This window comes from Hermetia illucens, chromosome 3 (genome assembly GCF_905115235.1).
Source record: "Hermetia illucens chromosome 3, iHerIll2.2.curated.20191125, whole genome shotgun sequence".
Lineage (NCBI taxonomy): Eukaryota > Metazoa > Arthropoda > Insecta > Diptera > Stratiomyidae > Hermetia > Hermetia illucens.
In genome coordinates this window covers 101,235,675-101,248,441 of record NC_051851.1, presented here as the reverse complement: position 1 = coordinate 101,248,441, position 12,767 = coordinate 101,235,675, and the positions used below count along the sequence as shown (strand labels likewise).

The following is a 12,767-nucleotide window of genomic DNA, read 5'->3' as shown; positions in this document are numbered from 1 at the left end:
CGCAGATAGCGGATTTTACCAGATACTAGCACTAAGTGTCAAGAATTTAGGCTCCGACGATCCTAATTAGTTAAAAGATGAACAAGCGCTATTGATGGCTGCCGGTGGTAGGTTAGAGAGAGAATTCGCCGAGAACTCCCCACAACATCGAACACGTATGCAGAATGACGTATTTCTGCATGGTTTGAACCAAACCCCTGAGAGTCTCAGGACATCAAGGGACGCCGTGAGGTGTTTAGGTACAATACCTGTAGCTGACACTATTATGGGAACTACAACCACTCTCTCGAGATGCCAAATTTCTTTGATTTCTCGAGCCAATGGGCCAGTTCACCTTCTCCTCCACGTATTTCCGTTCAATTTTGCTGTTATGTCAACTAACAGCACGTCAGGCTTGTTGTGTAGTATAAGGCGATGAGCTAGAACTTAGCGATCCCAATACATGCTGAAGATGCTCCTCGGTATACGGATATTCTCTGAGGTGTTGGTATCCTCAGGTGAACGCACTGATTACCTTATATTCCATCTTTCCATGACTTTCACCAGAAACTTTATTAATTTCTGATCAATGCGGTACAAGTGTAAGACGCCGATTAGCTAGCTATGCGGGAGGCTATCAAAACCTTTGGCATTCTCTATATATCAAAAAAGGGGTTTGGCTTCTGAATTGATATTTTCAATCGAGGTGCGCATTTACCCTTCCGCTAATAATGGATGCTATAAATTTGTAGAGAGTTGATGAGCAAGTAATCGGGTTTGCGTCTTCGGGGTACGGTACCGTGTCCTTCTTAGAGATAAGCTAGGAAATCCCGAAGTGAGGAAGGGTCGAAATTCTTCCGGCCGACTAATCACCTGTTTTATGCATTGCGCCAACCGATCATGTATACAGGTGCACTTCTTGCACCAGAAGTTCTGCACTCGACCAGGACGTGGGCCCCTCCATGCTCAACATGCTGGGCGGGTATACCCCAAAGTCCCCCCAATATTATTCCACTTCCACCACCGAAAAGTGTACTGCCTGGACGCTCTGTTGGCATTTGCTGAGTGATCTGCAAAAACTCCGCTGATTCCTCGCGTACATTGCATTCTAGACACGCAGCTGACTGCATACGGCAGAAAGTTTCTGCGTTAGTATGTCCAGAATTTCGACTACACGTGTCTCACTGGGGATGGCATAGTTCCGGTAAACCCTCTATACCTTACTCTTCACCGGTCTGCTGGTGCTGACAAAGTTTATTTAAACCTGCTGGAGTGGTCTCTCTAGATTGTGGCGAAATAGTTGTAGCAGGCGGAGCAATGCTCCTGGTCATCGTGGCACCTAGACGTTGAACCGTGAATCGAGAATCCCAAAGATGTAAGCTGGACCTTCTGGGCCTAAGTAAAATATAATGTTGGGACTTTCAAAAGTACTGCTCTCACACTTGCGGTGATGTGTCTGAAGACCAAGTAGTAGCAACAGGGAATCTGGTGGCGGATTATTACTGAAGGCTATCGCAAGGCACGCTCTTTTGACTTGGGGGCCGGATTCTGACAATTTTATGCACCAACTGAGATTTGTGATAAAATGCAGAAGGATAATTACATGCAGCATAGGAGAGACTTTCTAAAGGTGATATTCTGATCGTGATGGGCGATCTAAATGCCATGGGGGCTATGAAAAAATCTTGCCCGGATATGTGATGGAAGAACACGATCTTGCTAACCGTAACGATAATGTTGTGATGTTTGTGGATTTCGGCACCTGTTTGTCTCCCCCGCAGCAGACTCCACGCTCTCAACAAATTTCGCGATAATCGGCTCAGCCGTTTCCGAATAAATCAGGTATTAGTGTTTTTAGTATAAATAGAACCGTAGATTCGCAATTGTTTTCAATAGCTGAGGGAGTGAGTTGCTCCAGAAATATATATACATAATAAAATAAAATTGTAGTTTGGAGTAAGTTACTGGTTTACCAATTTTAGACTTAACTACAAATAGAGGACAATATCTAACCTTTTATGAGATAGGTAGCTGTTGTATACTTCTTATATTGAAACATTTGAGTAAACATTTGCCCCATTAGTACCTAGCACGTAATGTATATGCATATTATGTCAGAATATTCACTTTCGCGTGCTGCTGACATTCAAAGTCTTAGAATTTGCACTGAAACGACAAATTTGACCCATTATAACTTTCCACCAAACTCGGTAAGATCATGTTTCATATTATCACTTATTAGAACCTAAAATACTGCATTTTATTGTTCTCTGATGAATGTGAAAGAAATAACCTCCTTTCAGTCATAGCCCAGCCACCTCCCTACGCTATGTACTCAATTTCAGAACAGAGATCAGTGTTGAAAATTAATAATCGAGAAATTTCATCTGAGACTCCAAATGACTGTATTTGGTGAAAAGAAATATTACGCCTCTTGCATGTATGGAGACCCCCTTAAATTCCTCGTAGAACACTGGGCACTAAGGAATGCCACGCATACAGTGAGTAACATAAATTTAGGTGGAGTTTAAAGGAGGCCCCTCATACAATGTAAAATATTTTTTCACCTTATCGACCCGTGTGTGGTACTTTCCGAAGGTGATATTCGTTTTGACGTGAATTATAAACAGGGCCAGTAAGGATTCACTCTTCACTCACTCTTAAAGTGATGCAAATCGGTTTAATGTACTTATATGAAATCTGGTCGTCAACATTTGCCCCATTCCGATATCTGGTCACGTAAATTTACTAATAGTATATTAATGAAAAAAAACCCTTTAAGTTCATCTTACGAGTACTACATTTTGCAGGAACTCTATGCTGTGAGTGAGTCCTTTTTAAGGTTTTGTGTGAAACAAAACCTTATCTGTCCGTCACACCCGATCTACTCGGAAACGGCTGAATATGGACGTCACTAATTGAGATGAAAAGCGTGGTCTGTGTATCCTTCTATATGTAGGAAGGGGCATAATTTTGTGTTAAGTTTGAGGGCTCCCTATATATGGGAAATGGTGTGTAAATCTTCTTTCTGCACAGAATATGGTTATGGGGGTGTCAGCTGAAAGGGTTTGATCAGTACTCTTCGATATTATATATTTCTGATATTGGGTACTACATACGAAAGTGGGGGCTCAAAATGTGTCCCAAAAAAATTAAACAGGTTCCAGGCCGACAAATCTGCAAAAATATCACATCCCATCCCGATATCTACTCTACTCTATCTAAGTTAATAATAGCATATTACTATAGTTCAGAAATTTACCCTAAAACCCTTTTTGGTTTCATTTTATAAGTACAAGATTTGACATTGGTTTAAACGATAATATAAGGCATAACTTTGAATAAAGTCCGACTGCTATTACCAAAGACATAGAAGGCCAACGTTTTGTATTTCACGTAAATTGATTGCGTTCTGGGACATGTATCACGTCATCATCATCTAAAGTGAAAATATATGAACGGCGGGGTCCATGGGGCGTTTCAGCGTTACTTTTTTAACTTTTTTGTTATTGTATATGTATGTATATATGTGTGTAGGCTAATTAAGTTTGCAGGTAGTGTCCAATAGGATAGTCTTGAAAATACGTTAGTACCAGTGGTATTTACATGGTGTTTAAGATTTGTATATTTAGGATGAGCACAATATTTATGTCTTTTGTATGTACATAAGTACATCTGGATTTTAGCAACTAATGGAGGAATATCCTATTCATAGAGACTTCCTTATCACTCAGCACTCTTCCAATATATTTCGCGAGGCGATCCCGAAAACATATTTTCTTTATCAAATGATCTTCATCAGCGGTGGTCAGGCTCTTCCGGACAGCAACCCGATAAGATTTCGAAAAGTATCCTTATTATATGTTTACTACACCCAACTCCGCTCCTGACATCACTCAAACTTCAATTTTCCAATGGTAATATAGGATTTTTCATCTTATCAGTAATTTTTCTGCAACATGGCATTTATTTCACTTTACACAGTACTTTTGTTAAAGTAGTTGCAAAACTTGAGATGAACTTCAGTGGATGATCAGAAAAATTTCAGGAAGCAGAAATTCTACGTAGCTCTCTATATGTAACAAGTTTGCATTTTAGTATCCAATTCGCAGAAATATACATATATGTATCTATATTTTCAGTGGTAGGATTGGCTTTTGTGTACAAAGTAAAGATGCATACAATCAGTGTAGAAGCGTACATATACATGTGTGACAGAACTTTTACGCAAAGATGATCACGCGCAACTTGTCGAAAAATGGACTGATCGCCGCATGTAACACGGGGTTTTCTCTAAATAAAACAGAATTTTTGTCGACCGATCCCCATGAAACAGGCACTATCACGCATGAGTGCGTCTGGATGAAGTGGCGTTGCACAATGGGTGTTCTTTATGATCGATGTAGCAATGAATGTCTCAAATCTAATATTTACCGCACTATCGTCCACCCTATCGCCCTGAGTGTTGGCTAACCATTAAAAACAATGAACGGCTTCTCACAGTTATGGAGACGAACATGTTGCGTTAGACTAGTGGCGTAACACGCCTTCATACCACCCGAAATGAGTATATCCGTGATTGCGCCGAGCTAGGCAGAATTGAGAGAGATGACGGCGGTCGTTTAGCACGTGGTTAATTTCGTGGTGGTTTAGTGTTCCTGGTTTGTGCCCCGGGAGAAACCCACAATTCTGTCAGAATTGGGCAAAATTTCCGTTATTGCTGGAAATAAATTTTGTGGTACTGCAACCAGGAGCGGGATTTTAGTTACCTTTTCCAAGGTCGATTTGACCAAATAATGTATTCGATCTGTGTGTAAAAGTCCCTCTATCCATTTTTCCATTAGTTTTCCCCATTTATCCTTCTTTGTATTCCGTTAGCTGAGTAGCCTAGGAATATCCTACCATAGTGAGTCCCCCCTACGTTCCAGATTAATTTTAAATGGTGAATTTCTTCGGTCATTCAAACCAACCTCGCGAAAGCGAATCTTCTGATCTTGTAATCAGCGCAAGATGCAATCTCATCATTGATTTGAGATAGAATTCTGGGAGTTGATTTGAGATGGAATTCTGGTCTATGCAAAGGATCATTTTCCGAGAATTCTATACGCAACATTGGAACTCGTCCCGAACCTCAGCGAGACTCCAGGTCGGACAGTGAAGAAGAGTGCTGTCTGCATTGTGGCGTGGTGTTGTTGATGTCGCCGGCTCCTACCCCCTGAGAAGCTGCGGTGGCGTAGAGCTATTCAGACTGAAGCTATCTACCTCTCTCCCTTTCACAACCGGGCTTGGAACCAGCTACAGTCTTATTTTTCTGGAGATGATATTTTAATATTTTTAGTTATTTTTTTCTTCGTTAAGAATTATTTTTTTTTTATGTTTAGTTTTTTTTATTGTTATTTTACTTATCAGTTATCTTGTATCATGATCTTTCTTATGTTGTTGTTTGGAATATATCGAGCACCATGAATTCTAGATAAATTTCTTTGATTTGAGAACCCCTTTCCTCCCTCCTCCTTCGACGTCCCATAAAACTGTCACGTAGGGACATTCTCTAAAATAATGGCCTGAGAATATCACATAAGGGCGAGAACCTCAGAGGCTGTGCTTCACTAAACATCTGAGACACGAGGAACAGTGATCGAAAGTGTGATCCCTTGTAGATCCTACCTTTGGATTGCGCGCGGTCGAAATTTTTTTTTATTTTTTTATTTCTAGCCTGAGCTGTGTTATTTATGTCGTGAAGATCGCGCGAATCCCCATCTTCTTTTTCTTCAGCCTTTGTCCCGTTCACAGGCGGGGTCGGCTCGTCGTGATTGGTTTAGCCATTTGGTTCTATCGAATGCCTGATCTGGGTGCAATCTTGAGGCTTTTAAATCCCCATCCAGCGTATCATGCCACCGTTATTTAGGTCTGCCTTTTGGTCGTTTACCATCGACTTCGATGTTCCGACCAATCTTGGCAAGTGAATTCTCGTTAGCACGAATTGTGTGACCATACCATCGAAGACGCCTCTCTTTTCTCTCTCTCTTTTCCACGACCCATAACGATCGCGGATATCCTCATTTCCGATGTGATCAAAACTAGTCATAGTCTCACTAGTCCAACGTAACATCTTCGTTTCCATTACTGGAAGATGCCGTTCATTGTCTTTTATAGTTGGCCAACACTCAGAACCATAGAGACAACATTGCGAGACGTTAGTTGATACCTCGATCACAAAGAACATCAGTTGTGGAAGCAATTTCGGAACGCATTTCTCCATTAGCTGATACCCTATCAGGTATCAAAGGTAGGTATTAAAATCGCTCAGTTCTGGGCAGATCACTGCCGCTAACAGTGATTGTGCCTGTTTCATGGAGATCGGTTCTCAAAAATTCTGTTTTGTTTAGATTCAATCTGAGACCGTGTTGCATAAGGCGATCATTCCATTTTCGGACAAGTTGCTCAGATTCATAAAGCAGTGTATAGGGCGCTTGGATATCCCGTTTGACGGTGTCCATAGCAAGAACAAAGAGGAGTGGTGAGAGGGCGCTTCCCTGATGAACACCAACAGAGACACGACGCGGTTTTGATACACACATCATACTTAGAACTTGACTTTTCGGATCATGGTAGAGCAATTGAACCCAGCACATGAGCTCTTCTGGTACTAAGTGTTGTCGTAAAGCGTACCAGATGAGTTCGTGTCGTACACGGTCAAACGCTTTCTCTAGATCCAAGAATGCAATGTAAAGAGGGCGATGCTTCTCACGGTGTTTCTCCATGAGTAACCGCGCAGCGTGTATTGCGTCAGTAGTTCCGCAGTTTTTGACAAATGCGGCTTGATTCAAGGTTATTTCAAAGATTTCGCGAATACGGTTGTGAACAATGCGTTCAAAAATCTTCATGGTATGGGAAAGTAATCGGATTGGACGGCAATTTGAACATTCTGCTGGACTACCTTTCTTTTCCCATATTGGAACTGTGGTACTTTCTTGTAAGTTAGATGATGTGCTTCCTTCCTGAATAACCCGATTAAAGAATTCGCCACAGTGTTGAGTCGACTTCAGTTGCGCTGACAGTTAAGCCCTTGGGTGTTTAACGTAGGTACCTGTCTACGGTACCTACGGTCTTCTTAAGACACGTATTGATTTTGGGACCACAATCAGAGCCCCGTTGTGACAAGCAGCAACGGTACCAGTCTATGCAAGTACATGGCTTAACACTCATACTGGTGGATGCAAGACCTACCTAAATCTCTACCGAACTAAGGAGTACGGCAACCGTGTTGAAACGAAACACCACGTCGAGGCCCGAAAGTCTCTTCTCGCTTGAGCATCACCAACAGCCCCTATGAAACTCTCACTAGGGGCCAACCGCAAACAACCGAGCTGTACTCATATACGACAGGAGGAGAGTCCAGGGGTTACCCCGGTTCCCATGGTACCAGTACACCCCTGGTAAGGTTTCGTGACCGAAGCCACTTCAGATGTGTCCCCGTGCAGACTCGGGTCTGTGCGCCCTAATTAGGCCTTGGAGCATTCGCCTACTGCATCACGGCCGGCAAGCCAATGCGATACAGCGGTTACCGGTGCCACCAGGTGGAGGTTCTCCTCGGCCACTTGGTTTTGGTTCAGCCGACAGGGTTGCCGCCCCGTCTTCTTCCCCGCCACCTCAGAGCACCAGTTGCGCTGACACTGAAGCCCATAGTGTTTTACGTAGGCACCTGTCGTGAGACTTAATCCTACGGTCCTTTTAATTAATTACCTAAATCTCTACCGAACTATGGAGTACGGCACCCGTGTTGATACGCAACACCACGTCGAGACCCGAAGGTCTCTTCTCGGTTGAGGACAACCACAACCACCATGAAACTTCCACTAGGAGGGCCCGATAGGGTTGCCGCCCCATCTTCCTCGCCGCCACCTCTGAGCACCAGTTGCGCTGACAGGTGGAACTGGTCCAAATATCGGCAATGATTGTGGAAGTGGAGGATGAGCAAATTCTTCAGTAGAAATCTGCTCGAAGTATTCTCGCCACCTATCCGTTGCGGCTCGACGGTTGGTAAGCAAAGTACCGTTCTTGTCACTAACGTAACAGAGGTATTCGATATCCTGTGTGCGTTCATTACGGCGTTTAGCACGTCGATACAGATCTTTCTCGTCATCCCGAGCATCCAGTTTATCGTAAAGATTTTTGTAATGGTTTGCTCGGGTGACAGCGACCGCTTTCTTTGCTTCCCGGTTGCTATTCTTATAAAGTTGCAATTAGCAGACGTTTTATGTTCGAAAAATTTGTGGAAGAGGCGTTTCTTTTCACGCACCTTCATTTCAACATCATCATTCCAAAGCCAAGTATATCGGTTGATGACCCCGAGGGTTGCAGAGACCGCTTTGTGGATCGTGTCTTTCATTTGGTTCCACGATTCTTTCACATTCGTAATGGTTGGCAATCGTATGAGTGAGATCGTTTCTTCTCACCAAATCGCCACCATTTGATGCGCCGCGACCCACTGCGTTCCTCACGCTGTTTTATCGGTGGCTTAATTCGCAGGACGGCAATCAATGGCCGATGTTGAGGTAGGATGGTCTCATGGGGAACGACTTTGCAAACAGTGACCTCATTGCGCGCTGCGCGCCCCTTTCTCCCATGGCACCTGTTACCGTCTGCCTTTTCACCCACATGACCATTAAGGTCGCCGGCAATAATAATATAGTCGCCAGCAGGCACGTGACAAGTCTTTTCATCGAGAAGTTGCCAGAAGGCATTCTTTCTCGGCATCAGGTCGACTTGTCTGTGGTGCATACGCGGTGAAGAAGTGAATAGTGCTATCACCTGATATAATGGTGAGCTTCATCAGCCGATCATCAAATCGTTCGACTTCTTTTATGGCATCACGGAATCCCTCTGAGATGGCAATGCCAACACCATATTGAGTGTGTGAGTTACCAAAATGGAGAAGTTTATAGCCATTTTACCGCGTTCGCGTTCAATGTCGCAGCTTTTAGTACCAGATCATCGGGTTTCTTGCAGAGTGCTCATATCAATGCGCCTTCTCCGAAGGGCTCTTGCGAGTTCCTCCGTCTTTCCAGTTAGGGTACCAATATTTAGCGTGCAGACACGTTTTTGGTTTGTTCGTTTTGTTCGGACTAACTTGCTTACGTCCTGACGCCGTCCATCCATCAAGAATCCTTGCCCATTTCTCGACAGGACCGGGCCCGTTCTGCCGCGTCGACTGAGGTGGACGCCCTAGCATTTCTCCAAGGCTTTTGACTCAATCCGGTCATCATGTTTGTAACGACATTGTATGCATTTTCTTGGTCGGCCTGTCGCGGGACCTGTCACAAAGAGAGATCAGTTAGGATTTAGCATAGTGGAATAACTCCAACTATACTTTATTTATCTCTTTCTCTGATCTCATTTTATTTTTATTTTACTGAGGATAGTACAGACGACGTTACCTCAAACCTTGCTCCTTTACTTGGACGGGGGACCAGCGTACTATGTTGTTAGCATGGCGGAGTTTCCCCATGCTTTAATATTTGTCAGGATTCGGTGTGGACCCACGCGCCGGCAAAGGCACGTGCATTTTTTTATACGATGAGACGTGAGGGAGCGAAGTGCTTAAAAGACTTCTCCACATTCCCAAGCCTAGCTAGCTCAGAGGCGTGCAAGCACGTGTCGACAGAGCACTTCGATGAAGCTTCAAAATTTGCAGGCGGACCTTCCCTCTAAGTCGTCTCCATCCACTTTTGACCATTTTCAAATCCATTTGTCATTACACTTTTATTTACAATTTATAACACGGGAAGGTTATGAATTATATTCAGAACAAAAAAAAACAGGCTAGTAAAATCGGGCCTAAGTCGGTCGAGATAAATCTAGGTGTCTTTCTAATTGGCCTGGTCCGCCATCAACTGGATGGTGTACTCAGGACTACGTTACATTCCTAAACACGAATTTACTTAGCAAATTTGCTTTCTATGGAAATTGTTTGTGCCCGAAAGTTTTGTCGAATGAAAATTTTTGACATTTCCTTTATAAATAAACTCTTCTTGTTACCACATGCAATTGCGAGTTTTCGTTTTGAGAAAGTCTAAGACAAATATTATGAACCGAAAATTACATTTAAATAATCAGGGTACTCCATTGGCTAAACAAGTACCGAATTATTTGTAATAAACACAAAACCCTTTCTTCTTTCAGATAAAGTTTTTTGAGTTCTCGCTTCCATCGGAAGGCGACAGCTACGACTGCGAGGAAGCTGATATTTTGCAAGTTTTGCTACCGATGCGGGATAGATTTGAACCAGTCGAAACGCTATGCGGAGACACGATGCCGAAACCAATAATATCGAATGGTCCCAAAATGCTTTTGGAGTTCCGTGGGCGACAAAGCGGCAAGGGAAACCGAGGCTTCAAGGCTGAATATAAGTTTCTAGAAAGTACAGATTAACCTCATTAAAAGTTTCCAGCGGATTCCTGATATTTTATATTTTTCATAGATTTTGGTATAATCTCGGGAGAGCAAATTCCTAACGAAGAGTGTTCTTTCAAATTCAACAGTAGCGTCGAGAGAAGTGGATGGTTTCATTCGCCAAATTTTCCAGGAGCTTATCCCAGAAACATCGAGTGTAATTATCTTTTTTATGGCGACTTATATGATCGAATTTTTATACGCTTCACTTATTTCGATGTGGAAGGAATATTTCCGTAAGTATAGTAATATAAATGCTAAACAGCAGCGTAAGGACTTAATATCGACTTTCCATTCAAACCCGCTTTTTGCAAATGTAAACGTTCTCCTCTTTCGCCAACAGATGTGAAGAATCTACAGCCAGTGATTATGTAGAATTTTCGAATTTCATGAGCATAGATCGAAAATTTCGGCGGTTTTGTGGGAAGCGCTCCGGGTTTTCAGTCAGGTCTGACGGAAGGTTCTTCCGGATAACGTTTCGAACAAACGACCGCTTCGATAAGACTGGATTTCGAGCCTCTTATACATTCGAGGCTGAGCAGCCAACTACAGAGAGCTCATACACACAGGAAATCAATAGTGCTCGTAGAAAAATTTAGTGAGTAAACTCCACAATTCCGATGGATACAAATCCATTAATATAATTGCACTTTGCAGGTGTATGGTTTCTTCTAATGACAGCGCTCCTGCCTTACGGAGTCAGTGGAATTGCTAGTTCGTTATAGTTAGTGATAAATTAGTCTAATCGAGTTCAAACAAATTCGTAATGATATACATGTTATGTTGTTTATTTTCTGTTTTGTTTTGAAAGTTACATTTGTAAGATGTACAGCAGAATCAAAATAAACAATAGTGAAAGAGCAAAGCGCCGTTTCAATTCAAAAGGATTACCATCACTCAGCTTAACTTACCTTCCATCTCGAATTTCCAGTCCAGTTTCAGTTTTGTTCTTAGAGTTTACCCAACCGAAAAATCTGAAAAAAACAAAGATGCAGCGAAAGAATATACAATAAAATCTAGGGCTCAAAATACATCCCATTCCAATATCTGCTCAAATAAAATTGATAACGGTATATTATTCTATTTTGTAAATTTATCTAAACTACTCCCTTAAATTCATTCTGGAAGTAGAATTTGATGTGAGCATAAAGAATAAAGCAGGGCGTAATACTAGAAAGAAAATCCTACTATCACTAACAAAGTTGCGGAAGATCAAAGCTTCCTACTTTATGTAAATTTAGTCTCCCCTGAAAACATCATACCTAGAATATTTTCTCTCTATTATATAACAAGTCGGGAAGCTGGGTGCACGAAACCTTCAAAATGGAAGTTGCTTTTATATATATCCGTTTGTGATCGATAGACTCCGAAACCCTTCAGCCGATCGTCATGGAATTTGGTCATATTTGTACCATTGCATTTTTTAATAGAGAAAATTTATGGGTTATATGCGACCCTAAAAATTGTCACTAGATGATGCTGTGACACGTCACCTTTTACATCCAAAAAGTCGAGTATTGGAAGATCAACTAGATATACACAGCAACTGCCAGCCAACACAGCTTGCTACTTCAAGAGCTGCTGAAACATTAGAAGAATATAATCCATTTTGAAAATATGACCGGATCAGGGCATCTTTAAGAGCTACTGAAACATTAGAAAAGCGAGATGCAGTATTTGGTAACTTGGGAATTTTAGCTTCCATTTCAAGGGCTACCGAAACATCTAAACAACACGGTGTATGAATAACAAATCTCCGAGCAAAAGCATCTACTTTCAGAACTGCCGCAATTCCTAAAGAACCAGGCACACGACGTGAAGTTGGACGATCACAGCAGGCTCGGTCCCAATCCCAATAAAGCAGTGTTCAATTAAAATGAAGACTACGAGTACAAAGTGCATCGAAATATCAACCTGATGGCGATATTGTGCTTATATTGTCGCGCTTTGAAGTTTCAGTAAGAAGTGCCTGGGATGTATTGTTTAGCTGGCAAAATCATTTTTTGTTTCAACTCATATTGATGAAGCTACTCAAGAATCGAAAAACTTTTTAGGGCATATTCGAAAATACAATGCACACTTTCAACTGGTACAGCTTAGAGTGACGAATATTGTAAAATATTGTAATTTCATCCCCACATTCAAAGCGAAAGGACAGTTAACTCCAGGTGACGTGAGTACCTGCCACGTAGACTCAACCTCGGGGTCTACTTAAAGCATGCATTGATTTTGTGACCACAATCAGAGTTCCGCTGCGACAAGAACAACTATACTGTACTGAGTGCATGGTTCAGCATTCATACTGGTGGACGTATGACCTACCCAAATATTCA

General features: G+C 42.2%; 1 protein-coding gene across 1 annotated transcript in view; it reads left to right on the top strand.

Moving 5' to 3' along the window:
* The window catches only part of LOC119652629 (deleted in malignant brain tumors 1 protein), a 459,104-nt gene extending 447,815 nt beyond the window's left edge, over positions 1-11,289 (top strand). Inside the window, exons 9-12 of the mRNA XM_038056876.1 lie at positions 10,165-10,402; positions 10,463-10,670; positions 10,778-11,032; positions 11,092-11,289. Of these exons, the coding sequence (XP_037912804.1) occupies positions 10,165-10,402; positions 10,463-10,670; positions 10,778-11,032; position 11,092 (702 nt within the window). The 3' untranslated portion in view covers positions 11,093-11,289. The remainder of the gene's footprint in view (positions 1-10,164; positions 10,403-10,462; positions 10,671-10,777; positions 11,033-11,091) is intronic.
* The last annotated feature ends 1,478 nt before the right edge of the window (positions 11,290-12,767 follow it).